Source organism: Candoia aspera, chromosome 1 (assembly GCF_035149785.1).
Source record: "Candoia aspera isolate rCanAsp1 chromosome 1, rCanAsp1.hap2, whole genome shotgun sequence".
Lineage (NCBI taxonomy): Eukaryota > Metazoa > Chordata > Lepidosauria > Squamata > Boidae > Candoia > Candoia aspera.
Genome location: NC_086153.1, coordinates 219,213,096 through 219,239,030, shown reverse-complemented (window position 1 = coordinate 219,239,030; position 25,935 = coordinate 219,213,096). Strand labels below are relative to the sequence as shown.

The following is a 25,935-nucleotide window of genomic DNA, read 5'->3' as shown; positions in this document are numbered from 1 at the left end:
GTTTATATTTGAAATCTTTGGAATATCTGTAGAGATGTTATGTGTTGATGAAAAACAGTTTTTTTTAATGTGTCATTTTAAATGTTTAGCCTTTCAAAATGGAAACTTTGGGGGGGGGGTGGAAGAGAAAAGCTCAAGATGGCCATTGTGTCAGTACTGCAGATGAAACTAAGTCTAGAAAGTAGGATGAAACTTACATTCTGTTGCTTAGTCTGGTGTTTCTCAACCTTGGCAACTTTAAGATGTGTGAACAGTCACATTTCCCAGTATTTTTGCAATAGCAAGACATGGGTGCATGGATGAATTGGAATTAAAGCTCAAAGCTAAAGGAATAGTAAGTTAACCTAAATAGACTCCAATATTTTACATAAAAAGAAGAGAATATATGTTGAATAATAATGAAAACATAACTTAGACCAGCGTTTTTCAACCTTGCAACTTTAAGATCTGTGGACTTCAACTATGCTGGCGGGGGAATTCTGGGAGTTGAAGTCCACACATCTTAAAGTTACCAAGTTGAGAAACACTGGCTTGGTCAGTATTTATTTCTTGCTAAATCCTAACCAAAAAAAAAATCATTTTAGTTGTGTTCATGAAGACAATCGCAGAAATTCATTGATCATTTTAGGGGGTTATAATATTGCAAAGTTTGAGAAATCTGATTTAGGGAATAGCTGGAGTATCCTGCACTAAGAAAGAAATTGGACTCCATGTCCTAAATAGTTCAATTCTGTATTACAAATCTATGAAGCAAATAAATTAAAATTGGCATAATATGTCTGAAATGAAACAAAACGTTCTTCTAATAACTATAATGATTATTTCCTGCACCTTACAACTCTTCAAAAATAATTTACAAAATCAAGACTCCCTGATAATCAAAACAGCTATGCCTGAGGGAAGAAAAACCTAATGCAAGTTCTCAGCACATAAAAAAATTGAAGACATATTATACTGGACAAATAATAAATCAGTGCTATATTCAGTGACTTCCTTGAGGGGTAGCAAAGAAATTTTTCAAAAATTAGTTTTTGATAGTAACCGAAGAGGTGTGAATTACAATTCTGTTTATGACTTCTTTCTAAACAACCCAAGGTTTAGGTCTTCTGGAACCCTATTAACATGCATGAAAGTCATTATGGACTGCTGGACCAGTTCAGCTTCCCTTATTCTAGATTCATGATTTCATGCCCTGTTCATGTAATTTTCACCAATATAGAGTTACACAGTCACCTTCTTCAGATTATGCAGAAAATTACCATGTTTTAGTTTTCCAGGTAATATGTGTCAGTTCTTAAGGGCAGAGATTTTCTATCCTATGATGCAACTAGAACTCACTAAGGGGGATGCAGTGGCAAATATGGTGATCATTACATGATTTGAAAATCAAATTAAACTTTTCTTTTCAACAATATAAGATCTTACTTAAAGGATATGTCTATAGCAAAACTGTTGTAGTTAAAAACATGATATGCTCAAAACATGTTTTGTTTAGTCTAGGAATATCACAAGAAACCCATGAAAAGTGAAAGAGCAAAAATAAAACAAAATAGCACTCAGCTATTCAATATTTTAACAATATGGTGTGGCTTAGTTTTAAGACTGATGTGTAAATCAGAACAGTTATATTTTTCTAAAACCATTGTTGATGAATCAGAAATGAAACTTTTATGTGCTTAAGACAGGCTGCCAATTCTAATACCTTGCTCCAGGTGTCACAATTATATATAGTCAGTCAAATAGTTAAAGGAATAAAGCAAGAGTTACATTTTGACTGTGATAGGAAACAATGAGTAAAATCTGGGTCAGTTAAGAGTGATTATATAGCTTTTAGATTATTGTTTCTGAAATCCCAAAGAGACTATTCCTTGCTGTTTTAAATGAGTCAGTTTAGAAGCTGGTCTGCAAAGTACACAGGATGACTGATGCTGAAGCTATCCATGAGCACCTGCTCCACATTTCTCTTCACCCTACCACAGATCCCAGTAGCTCTGGAATGGGGGAACCTGTGGTCTTCCAGATGTGGCTGTTGAACTACAACCAATGATCACAAATGCTGAGAGTTGCAGATCAGCAAAATCATGAGGGTCCTTGTTCCCCACACAAATTGCAGGCTTAGCAATGAGAAGATACATGTAAGTCTACTCCACTTAACCTGCTGCTTTCAACTAATCTTTTAAAAAACTATAATTTTGCTTGTCATGGAATCATGTACTGTATTGCATGGATACAGCTGAATTCTGTCCAATTGCTTTTTAAAACCAGAATTCAGTTTAGAAATTTAATTCTGCAATCTTACTTTTTACTCTATTGTGACTGTGTATGAGTATATTCTAAACTAGAATTTTGATTTTTTGGGGGGGGCATAAAATGAACATACTTAATGACTGTAGCATTTAAAATAGAAACTGGTTTGGTGCCAATAAAAGTGAAAGCCTGGCTTTGGGTTGAGATTCTTGGAGGGCATTTCTATTTGATTATGTGACGTGTGAAGATGCTTATAGAAGTGACTGGAAGAGCTTTCTGGAAAATATAATGTTCTCTGTTACAATTTGGAGTTCTGTGACTTCATAAGAAGGCAGTGTAATTACCTGATATCATTATTAGTCCCAAAATATAGAAAAGCATTTGTACTAAATTTGCTTTAACATCAACCCCAAGCTCTTTTGAACAGAAGATTTAATGGTATTCCCCTGCAAACCATGAACTAGTTATCTGATAGAAATGAAAGCAGCAAATTTAATTACTCTTTTCACTTGCAAAATCCATATTCCACATGTATGGTGCTGCTACATATAATAAGTATCCTCTGCACAATTGTTGAGAATTCTGCCTGTTTTATCCTTGCTTAAGTGTTTAACGAATAATGCATTCTTCAAGACATATTTCTGATCCCCTCCCCCTATATTGCTGAATGAAATCAAATATTAATAACTTGATACTAGCATTTTTAATCTGCTTTAGAAAATTACTTGAGATCGGAAATAATTTAATATTGAACTAAAATTCTGGTCAGCATGTCATTTTGTGCTCACACCCACAATTCATTTATGGCATAGCTGATCCTATTGTTTTATCCTGCTCATGTTTTTGAACTTCTGACTTCTATTTACAACCTCAAATTTAGAAGCAGCTTAATTTCTGGGTTCCCAAACAGTGGAATAAGTAAAGAAAGGGAATTAGATAGTCTAACACTGCAAGCTGATGTAGTTTCTCAGGGAGAAAATTATTTCTGGAACAAACCAAATCCCTTGAATCTATAAAAAAAAATAAAGAATATTTGTGGAGTATTTTCTCATAACTTAAAAGATTAAGGAATTTGACATTCAAAACTTTCTGCTGTTTTGAAAGGACTGATTAAGATAAGCCATCCTTCCTTGGAGACTTGCACCCTACCCTTAGAATTTGGGAAAGTGATTTCATGTACTAGGCAAATTTAGAGATGAACATTCTAGAGAAATTGGCAAAGCCCACAAAACCTTGGCCATCCTTTGCATTTCTAAATGCCTGCCATGAGAGCATGGATTGTTTGTATTCTGTCTGTACAGTTCCAGTAGCTCAAATGGTCCAACTGTGGGAGATTAAACACACATTTTTGTAACTTGGCAAAAAGGGTGTGTTTGTGAAGTCAATCTAAGACTTTTTGATGTCAGTCTCATGCAAAGATGGATCTTCTGGAAAAAAAAATAGCATGTCATTGAAGTACACCACTACACATTGGTCCAAAATATCAAAAAAACATTTCATTTGTGAATCTGGAGAATATTGCACCACAACTGACCAATCCAAGCAGCATTACTGTGTATTCAAATTTGCCATACCTGCTATCAAATGCTGTTAAGGATTCATGGCCTTCTTTCACTTTGATCAAATGAGTACCTCTCTAGTCCACTTTAGTGAAAATCTATGACTGTTGGAGGTGCTGAAGGTGAGGAGCCTGTCAAGTGTGTTCTCAGTTTTTGTGTGATTAGCCTCCCAGAAGTCTTTTATGAAGCACAGTCCATGGTTGAAGAATCCAAACCCTTCTGGGTGGCACCATCTACATAGCCAGTTGTTCCAGGTTTCTGTTTTTTGTTCTTATGCTGCAACCCACAATGGGAAGGACTGGCAAAAACACTATTTTCAATCCCAGTTCCTTCCATTTTCTAATCCATAGCCTCTGGAGATCTGTTCAAGATCTTTTTTTTTTTTTTTTTGGCACTGGTGTTCATCCATATGTGATTCAGTAACAATGAATAGTTATCAGTGGACTGAAACTTCACTTTTCTTTTCTAATTATACATGCTAATAGCCATTGCATTCCCATTAGGACTGTTACTTACTTGGTTCATGTTCCTCATGTCAACCAGATACATTGCATTGCAATCCTCAAATGGAGCAGCAGCTAAGCAGAGTATTCTCTACAACTCCCAGTGCAGTGAGTTTAGGAGGGGGCAGCCTGCTCTTACATTTGTTCCCCCCTAGAGTTGCTTCCCCTCAGCAACTTAAACCGAACAGCATAATTAACTATACAAAACCAGGTGGTCAGAAATAGGGGCTCAGTGTTGTGCAACATTTCAGTTTCAAAGAAGAAATGGGCCAACATCAACTGCACTATGTGGCACTTGACTAATTCTAAAAAATAACATCTTTATAGATTCCAGTTTTCAGAGAATGCTCCTATTCCTTTCCAAGATCCATTTTGTACTTCCCAAGATTCAAGGGCAACTTTCCTTCTGCCAAATCAGAAATCATTCCAAGCATCCCTTAACTTTTATTCTAAATTAGAATAACTTCTATTCTAAATTCTTCCTGGAAGAGTTTTGTTCACAATGCTTACTTTCTTTGTACACCTTACCTTGCATCACAATCTTTCTCTTCGCTGCCAGACTTTAGCACCTAATGCTATAGCCTTCCCAATAAAGCATTTATTGACTTCTCCTCCTGATAAGAAGCTCTAATGTCAAGGCTATTTCATAAGTCTTTGATTGCCAAATATTTTGGTCTTCTCTCCCTCAATGCTCTTATGTCATGTTACAATTTCTCTTATAATCTGCTTCATTCCCACTGTCATCTTTCTCTCTCACTTGCAAATACATATTATTAAAATGATAATGAAGGACAAAGATGAGAAAATCAAATGCAAATTTAGATGTTAGGATGGGAGAAACTCAAATGTAAGAGCAGAATCTAATTTAATACAGTTTTAGCCTGGTCTACTTTGGCAGTCAACTCTATTAGTTTTATTTTATATTGTTCTTTTTTTTTTAATCAAATCTAGAACTCCTCAGACATGTACCACTTCTTCCATAATCCCCAGCCAGTATGGCCAATATCAGGTGCTGTCTGGGGGTGAAACAGGCTAATATGGAGGTCATTTGACTGAAGATGACCAATTTACATGCTCACAGAAACTTAACTGTAAAAACATATATTAAAAATGTTCTACACCAAAAACTATAGCTGCAGTGCCTAGGAATCCACAACAAAAATAATCCCTTGCCAACAGTTGGACAAAGTTAGGGACAGAGTTCAAAGAAAGAAGAAAATGGTTTGGATCCATATGTATATGTATGAATAGGAACAAGCCTATTGCCAAAATATTTAAAATGCAAGGACATAAGGCAGCTTTTGACAACTGGGCACCAAGCTGGAAAAGGCAGGCCTCAATGGCAAGCAAAAAATTAAATTGAAACTGATACGTTTATTGTTTTCTTTCAATTAATGCAAATATTTCATGTCTGAAATATAGAACTGGGTGCCAAATAGGTAACAGCCTACTGAATCAGGCTGAAAAGTCATTTAGGAGGACACCTTGGTTCTCACCACAGCCAGTCAGAATTCAGCTAGGCTTCAAATTCTGAATAATTGATATCAAAACACAAGACACTCACTCCTTTAAACAATAATGTTTTATTCAGGAACAAGAAAAATATTGTGTGCAAAACAGCATGGTTCATTTCCAGAACTACCTAGAATGGACAGATCTGAACATTCCAGAGATGGTCCAGCTATTTCCCAAACTGAATACTGTACTTCAGAACAGGAAGCAGGTCACATTATTTTTGAAAGTGATCAACCACTCCCATGCCCAAAAACTTCTAGAAATGGATAAACCCACCCTGGAACATCTGGATTGGCCTGTTTCAGGACTGGACCATTCTGTTTTGCACATTCTGAATAATGCTGCTATCATCTGCAATAATTACAGTACATAGAACTTTCACACGGAGAAGCAGAGTACTTAAGAGGTTCAAATCCTGGGCAAAATGTGTTGCTAGTATTCTCTGTGTACTTCCCAGGAACATCTTGCTACACATAACTGGAAATAAATATATGGGTGGTGGATAGTTTCCTGTACTATAACTTCTTAATCAACAGAAGTAGTGCCAAATTTATTTATTGAAAGACTTGAGAATCATGGATTCAGACAAGTATATTTTATAAAAATAGATTTGATTAGTAACCTAATCACTCCAAAAGACATTAATAGAAAGCTAGTAATGGTTTTACCGAAAAAGTGGATAAGCGCTGAGAAGTAAATGGTATTCATCCTTCTGAAGTAAATCCATGCCTCTTTATTTATATAGATAAGGTGTCCTAATTGGTGTATCTATGAAATATGTCTTAGGATCTTCTGCAATTCCTTTCATGGAGCAAAATTTCTATTAAAGGTAAAGGTTTCCCTTGACGTAAAGTCCAGTCGTGTCCGACTCTAGGGGGCGGTGCTCATCTCCGTTTCAAAGCCTTGGAGCCGGCGTTGTCCATAGGACACTTCCGGGTCATGTGGCCAGCATGACTCACGGAACGCCGTTACCTTCCCGCCGAAGCGGTACCAATTAATCTACTCACATTTGCATGTTTTCGAACTGCTTGGTGTGCAGAAGCTGGGACGAGCAACGGGAGCTCACCCCGCCGCGCGGTTTCGAACCGCCGACCTTCCGATCGACAGCTCAGCGGTTTAACCCGCAGCGCCACCGCGTCCCTATAAAATTTCTATTAGGATAACACAATTTCAACAAATTTCAAAAACATTTCTAGTTCTTCTAGCTAGTCTCCATTTCTTTACTGTTCTGCGAGCACTTCATTCAATCAGGTGTCTCATAAAATATGTATCTCTGACACATACACCATAGTTATATTCAGTAAAGCCATATGAATAAAGTTTGTTCTCTGAGCCAATCAACCACAGTTGGATACTGGGAGATTCAGATTTTCCTCATCCTTCATACATTGCAAATATTTTACTCCATTGTGTAGTTCTTTGGATTTACAAAGTTCCTCCGAATCTGATGGAATATATGCCAATTTTTGTGTTTTAACTATGGAGGAATCGCTACATTTTTCAAAAAGGAAAGCACTTACTGCAGCAATAATTCCTTTAACAACTCAGCACAGATAAACTCCAACCTGGCAGTGAGCTCCCAGCTGAGAAGCCCTCCACAATCTAGTTCCTTCCATTACATGTTGAACTACACAGGCCACAATCATCAACTGACACACTCAGTGGTACAGAATGCAACCGATGGGGAGGGCTGATCTAGGAAAGGAGACACCCCAGTTTAAAACTCCACTCAGCTACAAAGTTCATATGAAAATCTTGGACCAGTTCCTATACTTCTCATCTTAAACTGCCTCAGAGAGTACTGTAAGAATATAAAGCACACTACCCATTAATCTTGTGAAAGAAGAGTTGGATTTCAAGTATTATAAATCAACTGTATCCACAATGTCAATACAGTACATTCTACATGGAACCTGTATTACCCTTCCAAGGGGCAGGAAATCTACATCAAATCATCATAACAGACTACCTTTTTATTCAACATGTCTAAGTCTCCTCACTTGTTTCTTTGCATTTGCAGGTTTAGTTCATCCACTCTTGCTATCAGTAGCTAAACAGCCAATTATTTAGGAAAGGAAGGATGCCTCTGTATTCAGTACCCCAGAACCCAAGGCAGTGACTGAAGTAGCCCAGTCATGTAGAGAAATGGCCCACTGGACCTTGAAATAATTATATCTGGGACCCTACTTTCTTTAAATTGGCTGATACCCCCTTCACAAAATATCTCATATTATATCTGTCCTTTTCATTTTTTGTCTTTCAAAATGTATACAGAAGCCAAGAACTAAGCTCTTCCCATTTGCCAAGAGAACTCTAACGTTCCCACTGACTTTCCATTTGGAAAAAGGTGGCATATTAATGTTTTCCCAAATCACTGCTTGCTCACAGACCCAACAAAAAGAGCCAAGAAACAGAGACCTATTACACTTAGGGTCAATCCAAATTGCGTTGAGCCTTAGTTTTAGCTATGGTTTGTTGAGTAAGCACAAGAGCGGATTCAGGCAACCAGTTAAGCCAAAACCAAATGAATTAATTAAGTCTCAGAGAAACAGGTGAACCCAGCTTTAATTTTAAGCATTAATTATACCTTGCTGTTTCTTTTTATGAAAAAATGAAAATATTGAAACTGTTTCTCTTCTCCCTCTCCCCCTTTCTCTCTCTCTCTCTCTTACAGCTTTCAGTCTGCAAGATATCATTTAAAAGCTATAGGCAAGGAGAGGAAAGCTTAGGTAGAAGAACCTGAGTTTCAAAAACACAGAGGCCCTTAAAACAATCTTAAAGTGATCTCCCTCTTGGCATTTTAATCAAACCTTCAGACCAAGATTTGTGGCAGAGGCTTCCCTAGTGAACAATATTCACCTACAGATTGACAGAAGGAACATGACCCTGCTTGTTGTAATGGGGACATGATTTGCCACCCTATTCTTTACCTTCTAGGTGGGCAGCAGAGTGTGAATGAACTGTAGGATCCAGCTATATGAGTGACCTGAGGACTATATGGTATTCAGTGGAAATGTCTATTCCTCTGTGGTCAGTGTGGCTGGCCAAGTTAGGTATAGAAATGGGATTGTGAGTATGTAGCATTTATTTAGTATTGTGTATTAAAAATCATCTTGCCTGCCAAATTCCATACATCTTCACTTACTCCTAATTGAAGAATAACCACAGTGAAGGCTCACAAATAACACTGGATAATAACAATGTCATCTTTGCACTGTCCCACGTAGAAAGAAAAAGGGCAAACAGCTCCATCTGGGTGGAAATTAATTAACAGATACAAATTTGACATTAGAAAGGGCAAGTGTCAGAATCTCATTTCTTGTATCTCCTAATAAGGAATTTCAAGCAAAATAACAGCATGGAACTAAAATGCATTGGGAAGCCTGGTTCTATTAATTAGGGGGATGATCAAGGAAATGGCTTTCTCTTCCACTGGTAACAGTCTCAGCAATGCTAAGATGCCTGTTTCATATAGATATACTTGACCACCATCTACTTCTCCCTCCCCTCTCCATGTATTTATAAGGATAAATACCCAGTACCACCAGAAATCATACACTATAGTCCACAAAAGCTTATGCCACAGAACATTTTTTAGTTAAGTTTCTATGTGATTCTTTTTCAAATGAGAAAGTACAACCTGACATACCTTATTTTAATATATGATCAGTGAAAACACAGCACTAATTGTTAGAAATAATTATATAATATTCAGCAGCCACTTGATCATTCAATGTTCAGACAACCTCCATGCTACATTTTTGAGTACATGTTTGCAAAGTGAGGAAGTCACTTGAAAATAATTCTTAGATGAGAGAGATTAATGGTATTTACTGTCAACAAAGCTTGGACCTTGTACTTTTCCCCCCAACTTCTGGAGATAGGAGACTCTTTGAACCAAAACGTTTGAGGGAGATTTTGTATCTAGATCAGTAAAAAAATGGAATCAATGCCAGCAACAAATGGACTGAGCCTCCCATTTCTCTCTCCATTCTAACTTGGCTACAAGGTTAGCTAAGACAACAGCCAATAGTGAAAATACACCTATGTGTATGTGTGTGAGTGTGTATAAACTTCCTCTTTTTTTAAAAAAATATTATTTTTATCTTGCTGGAACTCAACTCTTTGAGAGGCTGGAAGGGCTTAAGAGACAAACATTTGAGAACCAGTAGTTTACTACATGCTGTGATAGCAATCCTGTAAGTTTCCTTGCAGTAAGCCCCAGTGATTTCAAGATTTCCTTCTGTATAATGTACTATGAAAAAGTTTTATACTAAGATACACTGAATCAACCAGTTTGTGTGTATAAATAGCTTCACTTACAAAAGTCACACAAATTCTATTATGCAGCACTGCAATAATATTACACAAGTTAGCACAGCTAATGAATAAAGAAGATCTGGATTTTAAAAACAAGTTTATTATTATATTTCTATTAAAATGATTTGAGGGTAAGCCCTTTACTTGATCAATTGCCAAACAGCAAAACACACATTATTTATAATACATGACTGGAACTTTAATCTGCCTTTGTTTTATTTGGTTTCTTTTTTTTCTACTGAAAACTTACATCTTCTTGTATAAGACTGGAATGAAACATTTTGTAATCACAACAGTGTGGAGGATATTTTACAAGAACAGTTATTATTCTGCATCCTATGGCAAAGTTTGTTATATATATAAAACATTTCATTTTATTATTTCTTCAGTGCAACTAAAATAAGAATTCTGCTGTGTTAAGAGTCAGTTTTGGGAAAACATTAATGAATATAGGTGTGTGTACATACAAACACAAACACACAGAGCAGACATTGAGCTGTACGATTCTGAAAAGCTAAGGACTCATTTAGCATTTATTTTGAGATGACTGTTTTTGCAAAAAAGCAAGGTTAGGGTGCTGTAATTTCACACTTTATTTCCAACATAGACACATATAACATGTAGTCTTAAAGGTCATGCTAAAATGTAATGTAGCAAAGATGGAACACTGGTTCTTTGAAACTGTACTGGGGGATTTTAGTCCAATTCTGGCTTACATTTCTAGCTTACTAATTTAGCACAGAATTTACTGGTACTGAATGCTCACAACAAGCATAAGGCATAAGGCCAACTTTACCAAATCTGTCTGTATACCAGAGAGGCACTAAAGGCCAAGTCTCATGTTAGCTTAATTTAACAAATGAATAATGCCTTTAAAACCACAACTGGGGCAAACAGTAAATGATCCAGAATGGTATCATTTTAGATTCTCAGGTTTAGCTGAATTTGAGTTTTCTTGATTCAGGCAGCTTTCTCCCATCTACCAAATTGTATAACCTTGTATAGCTAGAATTTGACATTGGATAGACACTTCTTAGCACAATTAAAAAAAAAAAAACGAGCACAAATCTCCAGGGAACAAAATAGGCTTTGGATGAATAAGGATAGTCTATGACATTTTCAGTGTTACATAAATGAAATTAACAGTAGACATAGCTATTTCAAGTCAGCGAATGGTGAGGCCCTAGACAGAAGAAAATGTCTAATAATGATAAGTAATGGATTTGTGTGGCCATGCTGCTGGCATTTCAGATGTGCATTTGTTATAGAAGCAAGTTCAGGTCCCACAAGAATAAGATAAATGAGGCTTACTGACGCCACAAAGCTCTGAGGATCCCAAACCATGTATCTCATAATTGCTTTTTAGCACTGATTCAAACAAATCCTTTTGACAAAGTAGAGCTAATCCTTTTGCTCATCACACAAAAATAGTCTGTAAAATACGGAAGTAATGAGACTAAGCCCTTTAAATGATTTAGCCCCCCAGCATCAGGAAAAGAATAAGAGAAAGTTGTGGTGTCTAGCTAGGCCTATGAAGTTTATCATCACTCTCATTTCTAATTCACGAGTAAGCATGGTATACATTTTGCTGATTTCAAATGCCAAACAGGACAAGTCCAGTAGGAAATCCCAGGGAAGTCAATGAAATATCCTGGGTGAAGGAAAAGGCAAACAATTTCTGTATTACTGCCAAGAAAACTAGGTGGGCATGTCCATGAAATCTCCAAGAGTCAGAGAAGGTTTCATATACTTTTCACTCATGAGGAAACAGAATAAATCAAATCTTCTGACTCTTGTCATTTCTGCCTGATTCTTAAGCTGAGCACAGAGGACCATTTGGTGCCTCCTTCCCCTGCCAAATATATTATGGACTGGGTGGGGGCAATGGCAAATGGACAGCAGAGGGTGCCAACAATGGTTCAGAAAGCATTGCAACTCAAAATCATTTACATTTTGCCAGAAGGACCAGAGAAAATGATATAATCATTTATGAAGGACATCCATGAAGTATGCTACCACCCAGAGTCCCTCCGGTGGGATGAGATGGGCAGTGACAAATCTGATAAATAAAAAAATAAATAAATGTGATCTTCAGCATTAACCAGTTAAAATATGCCCCATGCTGATAATACAAGAGTGGATATATGTATATTTGCCTAGACAGTTAAATGTATATGAAAACATGGGGTAATTCTGATACCATCCTTTTAGTTATAACGGAATTGTGATTTCGTGTCAAGATTTGCTTCTACAAAATTCAAGGTACGATGAGAAAACCCAATGAAGCTGAGAAGGAACTAAAATAAATAAGTGCCGAAGGGGAAAAACAGAAATATGAGTTCTAGATAAGGAATTATGCATCATCATTCACCATGACATATAAAGCAGGAGCTATGTCTAAGGTAATTGCTTATATTCCAAATATCACTCTTCTCTGGAAAAATGCCACAAGATAGGGATTTTTTTTTCTTAAAGCAGCTTGTGACCTGTCTCCACACAAATATGTAGAAGAAACCAAATTAATTGTGCCATGAATCACTCTTTGATTTTGATAACAAAAGCTTTGAAACACACATCCTGATTTCTACTGACTGACCTTCCTCATCACACACACACACACACACACAGCAGTGAGTTCCACCCTCTTTCCCTAGGCAACCGGACACTTTCCTTGTCCACTTGATATTAGGGTTGTCAGCTTTGCTTGGGGAACTGTAAAATGCACCCTGAAGATTACAAGAAAAGCAGCTGCAGACAAGAACTCTGGGTGACATTCAGTGTCGTTTTCTGAACATATTTTAAAAAATACACAGTCGCTGAATTAAATCAAAACAGATTTAAAATCAAGCCAAACAAAACAGTAACAACAGTGAATGCTCCTAAACCACGATAGGCCACCCAGTTACTTGGAAGGAGAAGTCAGTTGCCACATTCAGCAAGGAAATGATGCAAACTTGGTGGGATGCATCATGAACAAGGAGGGAGACCAGACACTTTTTAAGAGTATGGGGATTGCAGGGTTTTTTGTTTTTACCTCATAATGCTTGTTTTTATTTTGCATTACAGCTTTCATATGCCCCTAACACAGCAATTGGAAGGAGTCCTGTGGACTACAAAAAGAAATCTGGGTTCCACCAGCTGCCCACCATGAATATATCTGCTTTTGGAGCCTCACTGAATACCCTCTGTTCTGTTGTCAAGAGTATCTTTTATTGCTACATTTCCATACTAAGAAACTTTGCCTTAGTATGCTAAGTTTAGCCTTGCAAACTTAAGGTGGTACTCCTGAGTGGGGCTGGGCAGTACTTCAGATTCAATCCCTAACGGGTCTCTGAATGTGCATTTTATTGTGGCAATTGTTGTCTGCTGAGTGTTGGTCCATGCATATAGGCATCTTTGTTTTTAATTGTCTTTAAGTTTATTGTATTTTATTGCTAGGTGCCTAGAGTTGCATGTTGCTTGGGCACCTATATGAATTTATCAAATGAATGAATAAGGGAACATGCACAGGTGTGAATGTAGTATTTGTCTGCAGCGCCTTCAAGGAGCTGCATCTTTTTCCCACAATCATGTGGCTGCTGTATCCAGAGCACATTTACAGGAGAGTGAACCTTTCTGAAATCAGACTTACTATTTCTCAGCCTAATTTCAAAATCCTTTTGCAAGGGACTTTGGCAGGAGTGATCGGTCCTTCCCTCAGCATGTATGGGGATGAGAGAGAGAGAAAAAGAGAAGAGGATGTCAGAAAGAAAAAAAAGAAAGGTGTCAAAGAGAGAGAATAGATTGCACCCATTGCATGCTTCAGCCCCTCCCATCAATAGATGACCATCAAGAACCAAGAGGATGTGGGCTGATGTGCAGAAGGAAAGAGCACCATTATATACCAGACGTTTTTTTATAAGTACCACTCTGGAGTACCAACTGAGCTCTCACCAGCCCAGTTTTATACACATCAAAAATGCACTTTACTCAGTCAGTTTCAACATAATTTTATCATTTAAAATGTGCTATGAGGAAGTTTTTAAAGCAGTTTTTCCACCAATCTCTTAATTGTGGAGCCTACTGTAAAAAGCCCTTTTTGTATGCATGCAAAATACTAGGTTTAAATAGAAGAGAATAGCTCAGGGTTGCACTGTGGGGTCCTTGGTGCTCTCTGAGCTTGGTTGTTTGCTTGCAGACCTTTCATTACCCAACTAGGTAACACCATCAGTGCACATCAGTGTTTTGGGTAACGAAGCATCTGCAAGCAAACCACCAAGCTCAGAGACCACCAAGGACTCCATGGATTAGGTTTAACCCTTTTAAAAGCCTAACATGCTGAACAAGTGCACAGGATATGCTTGATTTTCCTCCTAGACAGGGTCTTTAGGTATATATCCCATCCATATGGAAGAGAAGGAGCTAATCTGAAAGTCAGAGATTAGCTGTACCGAGCATGACATTAAGGTTAATTTCATTGGCTGTTTTATGGAAAAAGAAATGCAAATATATTTTGCTGTAACACTTCATGGGGAAAAAAAGTTAACACCAACATCATAAAATGTAACTGCAGCACTGGAAAGTCCACAGCAACCACAGCCTTACTATTGTCTAAAAGAAAAAAGAAACATTCTGTGGCAAATAACACTACTTCTTTGTTCAAAGGTATGAGGTTTTTCCCCCTTGTGACAGGGAGGATAAATAAATACAGCAAGTATGATGAATGACTATCATATGCTAAATAGCAGAAAACGTTAGTTTTCTGATTAAGGGAGAAAAAACAGAATCTCTCAGGCCTAGCTTTAACACCATTTCTGATAGATAGCAGCTATATTTCAAAATACTCACTTTGACAGCTGTGTACTTTAAATTGCTTTATTTCTCTTTAAGTTTTTTTTTTCCAGAAAAGAAAGAAAACAAACAAAGCCTTGACTTACAGCAGTGGAAGTACATTGAAAGCAAGGCTTTTTCAAACCCCCAAGAAAAACTAGGATATTCTAGCAGAAAAAAACAGAAGCCTCAATCAAACTGTAATTTAAATCATATTTATATTAAATGCAACTAGACTTAATGAGAACCTTTAAATAAGGTTCTTTATTTTTTAAAAGCAAAATCCATCTGCTTTTTTTTAATACCCTTTAGTTCTAGACAAAATAGTATTTCATGCAGTGTTGTAAGACTTAAATGATGCACTGGGGCCCAAATCAACTTCAACACATACAATGATCAGGTATGTTTCCCCCAGGTGGGAGGAGATGGGCGGTGACAAATTTGATAAACAAATAAATAAATAAATATTTTTTTTTAAAAAAACAAGATGTTGGCCACAACTTCATGATTAAGGCGCCACCCCTTTCACATATACAGTTTGTGATTGTGATTGCCATCTTGTTTTTTTCTTGTTTTTTTATTACCCATGGAAACACCCTATCAGGGGATTCAGACTGATGGGCATTATATTCCAACAACAACTGGATATCCACAGATCTCTTCCCCTGAAGAGTTATAAAATGGATGTTGAATCACAAATGCTCTTGTCATGATGAATGTATGGGTTTTTTTTTCAAAGCAAAGACAGAAGAGCACAAGATTTTTCTGGTGCTCTTTGTGGTCATCTCTGACCATGGCATACCATGCTGGAGGCTGTATGCAGCACCAAAACATAAGCAGCATAGAACAAAAACTGATTTTAATATATTAAATTAAGTACAGGGTGTTGTAATGTTTAAAGGTTAGAATGAAAACTGGGGAGAATCAGATTTAAGCCCATCGCCAGCCATGGAAGCTCCTTGGATGACTTTAGCCCAATTATTATCTCTAAGGATGAAAAGGGTCCTCTGGTACCTTCCTGATGGTTAATGTAAATGAAAACTACACAGAATATACACTGTATAAATACAAGAGGGGTGTGTGGAAGTCATGCATAACCCCATAGAACATAATGTAACACCTGTATCTCTCTTTTCTGAGAGTTTAAAGCAGTGGTTCTTAAACTGGGGGGTTAATTTTGGCATATCGTGTGGTTGTGCAATTCATTATTGCTTATTTGTGAGTCAAGGATCCATTTGGGGACTATCATTGCCAAGACACTTGTGTAAAACAACAGAGTCTGGGTTTTTTTGTGGGGGTAATGACATTATTTGCAACCAAGAAAAAGAGTAATTGGGTCAAACAATTTAAGAACCACTGGCTTAAAGGAAGGTGGACTATTTATACCATTTTGATAGTGCTATCCCACAAAGTAGTTACAGGGAAAATAAACTGAGGAAGGAAATGAGATGTATTCTGCCCAGAGATTCTGGAGGCAAGGCAGGATATAAATGTAATGAATAAAAATAAAATACAGTTATTAAGATTGTTCCTCATATATTTTAAAACTCTTCCAATCTCTCTTATTAGAAATTGGAAGCTACACAGAAAATGTTGGAGGATCACATGCAAAGTCTTGAGGCCTCAATTACGCTAAGAGAAATCCCAGATCTCCAGGACTCAAGTTTATAGTTAGAAAATAGCAATTGCTATTTTTCTTTGAATGAGGAAGACATGCTAGTAATAAATCAAACTTTCATGGAACGCACATGCAAGTATCTCTGCTGTTGATAATTGTAATGAAGAGAAATTTAAGAACTATTTGAATCACTAGCTAAAGGTAAATATATATTTTTTCCTGTATTAAGAATTGTCACACTTGAATTACTTGATAAATGACTTTATAAACTAAACTTCAAGATCAGCGGTAGACCTGTAATTCTTTTGAAGTGAGCAACTAATGAAACTCTAGTACATTTATGTATGTGAACAAACAGCACATGATTCCTCTTTCTCAACACACTCAGTGCGGTAGCAAACTCTTAACTAACAATGCTGGAATCAGTGTACTTCTTTAAGAAATCAGTTCAAGTAAGCAAAAAACAAGGATAAAAATTTCAATTTCTACAGCACCATTGCACTATTCTGGTACCTGTAAAGTAGCTTTGCCTTCAACTGTATCCTGCCACAATGTTCTGCTGACCATCAGAGACCATCTCTCATTCTGTTCTAATCCAGTCTCCTTTTCCTCTTTATTAGAGCAAGACAGAGCAACCAAACCTATCACCTCCCAAACCTGATACTGATTTTGCCTTGTTTTGGCAACAGCTATCTGACAGGCTCACTTGGATATGAGCTGTGACTATATGTCTGAAGCACATCACCTCAACAATTCTTTCTGCAGTAGTACGTCACATGCACAGCTCTAACTTACATACCGTTTCATGGCTTTAACAGTGTAAAAGTTGATGCAGCTCTATTTATATAACTAAAGTTGTTATATCTATAATTTTAAGAAGTCAGAACAAACATTACTAAAGTTTCAGAGCACTAATTCTTGCTACCCTTTGTTAGGCCCTTGCTGGCAGAACAAGAATGGCACATACTGTGAACAGCATTTCCTTCTGAAAGGTTTACCAGGTTGAGGAGCTGAGGAACTTAGCAAAATTCACTCCTCAGCAGTTTGTGTTCATACTAGGGCCAACAAAAGCTCAGAGCAATGATGGACGAGAATAAAGAAGGCCTCCTTTGGAAGCTGCCAATGTTGCATTAAGGAAAGCAAAGGATTTACAGTATTTACATTGTTTTAGTTCAGCTTGCACTAGCTATCCATCACAAAACCCTCCATGCTTTTAACACAATGTCCTTTCTTGTCATCTGTCCATCCCTCCTTGAGTCAACAGACAAAAACTAAAGTGTTGAGCTAGCAAAGAGCAAGAATATTTCCCTTACCCCAGCTCTACCTTCTCAATAAGTAAAATGCACATGGTTTAAATGAGGAGTATCTAACATTTAAAATGCATTACAAAACAAATCAACAAGGCTAATTTTTCAAGAACGGGTCATATGAATTTACCAATTCACCTTCCTAATAGCCATTAGTATATACCTGTTTATTGATTTTTATAAAAGCATTTTATGCAACTTTTAAATTCTGTAATCAGAACAAGTAGATGACAGAATGGTTGAACATACCTGAATAAGAGAAACGTTGTGTAGACTAAGTCTGAAGAGGTAGTTCCTGTGTGAGCAAGCAGATGAAATTAGAGAAGGTTTAGTTATACAAAATATTTTATCTGAGTAAACGAACAGAAACATTATACCACCATAAAGCATGAACAGCAATTTTCTATAGGCACTGAACCAAACCTGAAGGATCAAACAATTCCAAGCTAACACTGCTCTACATTTGTTGGTTTTTAAATGAACTCTGTAACACAAACAAAACTCTGAAAGCCTCTACCCTGTTGCTATACAAAGTAAAATCCTGCCTGTAAACTAAAAGTTATCAGTACGTACAGAGAATGAGTTTTGCTCCCTCCAAATACAGCAATCCTGGAAGCTCTGATTCCTTAAGAAACACCCCAATTCCATACTTCAGTAAGGAATTGTGAACCCAAGAAACACTGATCGAACTCAGAGTCCCCCAAAGTGGTCAATATCAACCTCCAAGGGTGGATGGAACTATCCATTATTAGTATTAGTATTTATTAAATTATTTTCATATAATATTGTTTGGGGATCTGAAACTTCATGAAGGGGTCAATGCGCTTAAGAGTTTGGGGATCCCTGATCTAACCAGTCGACCAAGAAACACAAAATACAGTATCTCCATATCACATCATAAAGACACTACTCAAATATCAGAAAAATCAATGGGGTGAGAAATAAAAGACACACAGCATTCTTTATGTCAAGTACACAAAGATGGTCAAGATATGAAGTCTACTCTATTCCCTAATAAAGTGAATACTAATGACTTGTCATTAGAGGCAGCAGTTACAGGATATGATTTAAAATGACTCCAAATATTAAGCATCTTCCATCCATACAAACCACACTGTGTGTGTGATGTGGAGGATCCACAATTAGGTATCCTTAAGTCTTTTTAAAAAAAAAAAACTAGAACAGACAAGGATGTGAAAAATTTGAATCAGGACTGCAATGCTGGAAGAGACAGTCAACCTTTTCAACACCATTGATTGCTTCACCACCCAGAGCAGTGTTTCTCAACCTTGGCAAATGCTGTCTCCAAAAGTTGATCCTTGGTATGAAGGACAGCCTTGGGACTAAGAGCACCCTCTGGGTCGGTGTTTCTCAACATTGGCAACTTTAAGAAGTGTGGACTTCAAGTCTAGTCCACACATCTTAAAGTTGCCAAAGTTGAGAAACACCGACCCAGAGGGTACTCTTAGTCCCAAGGCTGTCCTTCATACCAAGGATCAGCTTTTGGAGATAGCATTTAGATGGAAGCATAGCACAGGAGAACAGGGTTAAAATGTCTCTACTGCATATCTGAATCCAATCATTCCTATTACTAAGCCCAAGATGATAGGAAATCCTATCACAAACTGCTTGTTCCACATATTGCTTAATTCTGAGATAATTAACATTTTCTCTGTCTCCCTCTTCCTGATCTTCTTTTCCCCTTTTGTCTTTCAGTGAGCCAAGAAAACTCTACTTAAGCAAGTGCTGGATACTGTTTTACAAAAGAGCATGGCTTTGATTTATGAATCCAACTTTCACTCTTTGGATTTCAAGTTCTAAACATATTACTTGCATTGAAATTGCACCTGGGCATGCAGTCAACCAGTCCTGCAAACCTCTCTCCAACTGCTGCATCACATAATTAATACACCTTTTTTGCGCACTGCATATTTAAAATATTGCAGTTGTCTGCTTTTGTCAATTTGAAGGTCTAAGGACTTGGCTTCTTCTGAATGAACCATATAGAGCCAGTCTAGGTTAATGATTAAAGTGCTGGTCTAGGATTTAAATCCACACCTATCGGCTGACTTTGGCCAACTGACCTATCATAGTGGAATTGTCAAAAAGCATTTTAAAAATGCTAAAACTGTGTTGGTTTGGGCTGGCTGGTTCAATGTTGTTATGTTTGCACTCTGTGAATGGTCATGTGTCCTGTTGATACTGTTTACAGTATAATTTCTGGACAAAACCTGATTTTTTTTTTGTTGGGCTTTTTCCTTCTGTGCTGTAAGAGCTTCAGGAGATAAAAAAGCTGAACTATGAGAGTGTGCATGTTTAACTGCTCTTATTTTTTTACAGTTTGATATAAACTGAGGCATGATTTATTTTCTGAGTCTGGAGTAGGAATGCTATATATTATTATATTGTAAACCACCCAGAGTCCCCCAATGGGAGGAGATAGGTGGGGACAATAAAATAAATAAAATAAAATAAAATAAAAAAATATTGTTTCATTTGCTTTTTGGAATAACCTATTTATTCCTGCAAGGATCAATCAACAGCTATCTCAGCCCTTTTGTCCGGTTCTAACACAATGAAACCAGAATCTATCAAGCAGAATGATTTTATTCCAAGCTCAAAACAACTCACTTTTTTTTGTTTCTTGCATTCTCAGAGTTAAACCATGTTGTATGAACATAATCAGTGAATAGTTGGTTACCTTTAGTTGCTTTAAAAAAAAGAATAATTTCAGCATGTTTTATACATTACAACAAAATCTGAATGACAGCTCTGTTTGAGATTAGCCAAGACTCCAAGTCACATATGTGAATTAGTGCACATGCATGCACTCATACAAATGTGTACAGGTGTATAATCTGATTAACCACTGTAGTATTAGTGTTTTTTCAGCATTTCTAAGGCATTTGGTTATATGTGTGGAAGTTTTTGCCATTAAAAACTTCTGATTGAGTTTTTGTCTCAGTCAGGGTTTCTCAACCTTGGCAACTTTAAGACATGTGGACTTCAACTCCCAGAATTCCCCAGCCAGCATATGCTAAGTCTAAGTTATATTTTCATTATTATTCAGCATATATTCTCTTCTTTTTATGTGAAATATAGGAGTCTATTTTGGTTAACTTACTATATCTTTTAGCTTTGAGCTTTAATTCCAATTCATCCATGCATTTTCCATGCATCCATGTCTTGCTATTGCAAAAATACTGGGAAATGTGACCATTTGTAAGCCTCAGGTCCCAGTTCACTCTGAGAAGGGCAACAAGAGGTTCAGCAGCTTTGCCTCGCTATTCTCTTGTTAAAAATGCTATTTAAATGCATTGGTTTTGGATAACACATAAGAAGAATTCGGCACTAGCAACAGCCAGTCTTCTAGAAACATTGTATATTTTGACTGAATAAACAATTTTAATATTTAAGCTAATTCTTCCATGGTTATGGGATGGAAATAGGCAGCAGAAGTAATAAAAAAAATCAATATGGAATACTCTAGCATATTAGTTATAGGAAATAAATGCAGCCAATTTTTCTGAAAGAAATAGATGATAGATAGATAGATAGATAGATAGATAGATAGATAGATAGATAGATAGATAGATGCATGCATTGGCATCGACATATATGTATTTTCAGATCTAAACACTGTAGTGGTCCTTCACTCAATTTGTAGGGAAATGTGTGTTCATGTTTCCATGGGACTGATGCAAAAACCTATGCAAACAACACACACACACCATGCCATGCCATCTAAACTAAAATCCAGATACAAGTTAAAGAAAACCATGTGTAATGCTTCTTAATGCATGCGCCAAAACTATCTATATTTATAGGGTTATTGCTGGAATTCCTTTTTAAAATTTGAGATGAAAATTGTATCACCTATGATACCTTATCCAGAATGTCATTTTGTGCACTAATTTTAAGGATGCCATCACATTTCATAACTGACTAATCTGGGACCTTCCATACGTATTGGAAACCTGCAGTGTTTTATTTATGTTAATATACTGTTATTTATATGCTCCTTCATCAGGGTGTTCTTAGTGGCTTAGATCTGTAAAACATTCAATAAAACCATAAAAAACTGGTACATAAGATCATAGCAGCCAGAAGAATCAGTCCCCAAATGACTTTGCATCCTCCCTTCTGAAGGCTCTATGGGAAAGCCTCGCTGTGAAACCTCAGGTGTACACTCACAGAACAGATACTACCCAATTGCATATCTGACAAAGCTGTGATTCTGATTGTATTATCAACTGTATTTTGGTCATAAGACTTGTGTCAGCATTAATACAATGAAGTTATGCTCTTGAACACAAAAATCCCTAATGTAGTTTATTGATTCTAAGAGAAGGCAGTAGTCTGATTCACACCCAGCTACAACATTCAGGGAATTAAATCAGATTATCCTACTCTAGTATATCCAGTTTTAACATTTGCTCTAAAGACTCACTGGACTTCCTTCAAAAGCCTGTTTCTATCAAGCCAATCCATCTCACCCTGCCAAATGCTATACTCAATTTTCTGCCAGTGACCAAACACTTTTAAACTCTGTTGTTACTTGTGTTTTGGCATCCATATAGCTCACCAGGGCTGGATAAAGCAGCATATATACCCATATTTTATTCCTCAGAAAGAACATATCTTAAAGATTTTAAGGAAATATTCATGAATTATGTTTTTGGAGTCTCTGGAAGAAGTCAAGGAGAACTATGAATATGAGTAGTCCATTCTTACAGGTGGGAATTGTAGGTATATAGCTGAATCATAATTAACCTTGACACCAAAGTGTCCAAGCTGCAAATGCTTCCAGATGATGATTACTCAAAAGTAATGTAAAAGTAAAAAAAACTTCCAAAAGCTCAATCTATCATGTGGCTTCTCTGAATTAAATTTCATAGACAAATATAATTTCTTTTTCATTCAGTTTTGGCTGGCTCATGAAAGACTAAGTGCTTGCTGTGCCTAACACCATAAGAAAGCATGACCTGAGATATTAACAGATTAAGACTCTATGCATGTCTTTAAAAGAAGCTGGGAAAAATTCCTGCTCTTAATTTATTTGCTCTATGTCGGTCCACCTAAAAGCTGATCCTGAAATTTGGCCTGCAGAGGTGTTGGGGAGGGAGGCGTCAAGAGGAGCAAATGATGAAAGCAGTGCCATGCAATTGTGATGCAAGCCTTCAGCATGTCTGTATGCATGGACATGTAAAAGGGGCAGGGCCTGAGTCATGGTGGTATGGGCTTTTATCATTTTGACACCGCCATCATACCTACCTATTTTGCCATGAAAAAGCAAAAATAATGAAGGACAGTATGGTTTAAAACAACTTGAGATATTAAACATTGATATTTATCCTGGTTTACAGTGGAAGCACTGAATTTTGTACAAGCTATTCAGTACACCACAATGAATTCAAAGCCAATCTGCACCTTGTCTTTCCTGCAAATCTCCCCTATTCACCCAACATATGCTCATCTTCCATGGAAAAGATGTTTAGCAATCTCCTTTCTAATTAAAAAAAAAAAAATTAGCTCAACCATCCTTTCAAGCTGAGCCAGTTACAAGAGCATTTGACCTGGAAAGAGAAATCTTCTCAATTGGTAACTGAAAAGAAAGCCAATTAATTTACCTTTGATCCTTTTCCACAATACTGCTTCCCCCCCCACCCTATGAAGATTAATGCTTCTCCCAAACTTCAGTATAACACATACTGTGAGCCCCAAGCAAGAGATACAGCTGTTTTCCATGAGAGGTCCTAGTCCCAGGAGAAGGAAATACATAATTTGGAGTGCTCTTGTATCCGACTCTTTCAGGTTCCTCAAAATGAAACAGTGAGCACTTTGTAGTAGTTCCAACAAATGCATTAGTGACATCTATTTCTAAAAGAAAATAGATCTTACATTAAGGATGTAAAATAATGCCACTAAATTCTACTCCATGCAAATGTTGGCATTTCACTCTGAATGCAACCCATGCAAACAGTAGCTAAAAATGATGTATCTGGTTACTACTGTTGTTCCCACAAGAAATTTGGAAATCCATTGGTGGTAAAGGGATATGTTTCTAATTTGCTACAAGTACAACCGTCTTCCCTTTTCTCTTTGCTTTTCAGGTATCACATGGGAGCCCAGGCTCTTCACAGCAATGCCTGTCCCACCCAGCACTTCCTGGAATGGTTATGAGATCATGCCTGGAAGCCATGCCTGAAGATGAAGTTTGTATTGTAGAGCTCCATACTGTGGCAAGAACAAAAAGCCTTATTTATTCTTGCAGCAGTGCGGGGAACTCCAACACAAGTATCACTTTGCTTCCTGAAGTGCCAATATGGAGACATTGCTGTGAAAAGCCCAACATTGCTATAATGTAATATATTTCAAAACGAAGAAAATAATGAAAAACCCTCTGTCTCTTTATTCCTTTAATCAAATAATTGAAAAACACTGTACTGCAACTAGCTAGAAGATCTACTTCAATTTTTGGAGAGCCACATATTTTAGCACACACACTAGTAAATAACTGCAGGTTATCTCTGCAAAACAGGTCTATATTTATATGCACTTCAGAAATTTCAGCTTATGCAGAATTGAGGAATGAATCTGATCTCAGAAGTAGCTCAGAAGGATCATTACTGACAGTGGAACATGCGCTGTTGGTGCTGAGTGTATTTAGGAACATTGTGGGATGATGAGCCTTATTTATTTATTTTCAATTCAATCATGTCCGATTCTCAGAGACTGCCTGGACAATTCCCTGCAGTTTTCTTGGCAAGATTTCGAAATTGGTTTGCCATTGCCTCCTTCCTAGGGCTGAGAGAGAGTGACTGGCCCAAGGTCACCCAGCTGGCTTCATACCTAAGGTGGGACTAGAACTCTCTGTCTTCCGTTTCTAGCCCAGTGCCTTAACCACTAGACCAACTGGCTCTCATTTATTTATTTAGGCATTTCTAAACTATCTCAAAAGCAGTTGTAATAATTTGTTTCCAAACAAAATTTGAAGACCTATAAAAAGTCAGTTCTATATGATATGCATTGCTTATTCATTAAAGTTAGCCTTTAGTTAACATCAGCTTCATCAGAGAAGACTTTGGTGTGATCCTTCTCATAAGCTATTGAGCACTCAAATGGCTCACTTCCTTAAATATGGGAATTAACAATTTTGTTGACCTTTAAGAAGGCCTTCCAAACCTAGTTCAACTGAAGTTTTTAAATATAGGATAATTACTTTTAATTGTTTTATTTCTATGTTTTGTAAACTGCTTTTGAGATAGTTGGCTGTTACCCACTGTTCTTGAACCATCTAGCATCACAGCTGATACCTCCTGCTGCTCTTTCCAAAGAAATGAGAAATCTTTTCTCTTAGACTTAGATTTTCATACCACGTTTTGTTTCAGCCATTTGTTAGTATTTCATTCAGTGGTACAAGCCAGTACATACACATGATTTCTTACATATATCTCCACTTCTTAAGCATTTTATGTTTCTAATTATCCAGTCTGAGGATGTTCAGTAAAGCTACCATCTCTTTTATCTGTTCTTCACTCAGATGAGATTCCAATGACTTACAAATGTTTGATGACAAATGTTCAGGAAACTGCCTCTATAAAGCAGTGTGCTTGGGTCATAAATTCCTTACAGTGTTTTTTTCCAGGCTATTCTTGTCTGAACAAGATCTAGTACATTCAGCACAATTCATAGACATCAGAAATGAAGGAAAAACAGCATTGTATGTGTGATCCTTATCATATGTTCTTTATCAAAAGGCATCGATGTGATTTATGCATATCTTTCCACCTGATACCTACTGTATAGCATTCAGTATGTCTCATCTCTGAGCAAGGTGGTAACATCACATTGCTACCCTTTAACTGCCATTTCCTTGCTCTTTGGACATGCTGTCCTTTCAGACAAACAAGTAGTTAAATGCTGTATCTAAACTCTCAAAGTTGACAAAAAAAGTCTATCCGGTCACTTTTCAGAGTGAGAAATAGCCTCAAAGGAGCCTGAAAATAATGAAGCAAACTCTAAAAGGTAAAAGCCTAAAATCAGGGATTGAGCAT

The 25,935-nt window shown here is 37.0% G+C and overlaps 1 protein-coding gene across 1 annotated transcript in view; it reads right to left on the bottom strand.

The window, feature by feature from the left end:
* SEMA5B (semaphorin 5B) overlaps window positions 1–25,935 on the bottom strand; it is a 201,012-nt gene that overhangs the window by 149,556 nt on the left and 25,521 nt on the right. Inside the window, exon 4 of the mRNA XM_063309048.1 lies at window positions 18,128–18,173. Within this exon, the coding sequence (XP_063165118.1) occupies window positions 18,128–18,173 (46 nt within the window). The remainder of the gene's footprint in view (window positions 1–18,127; window positions 18,174–25,935) is intronic.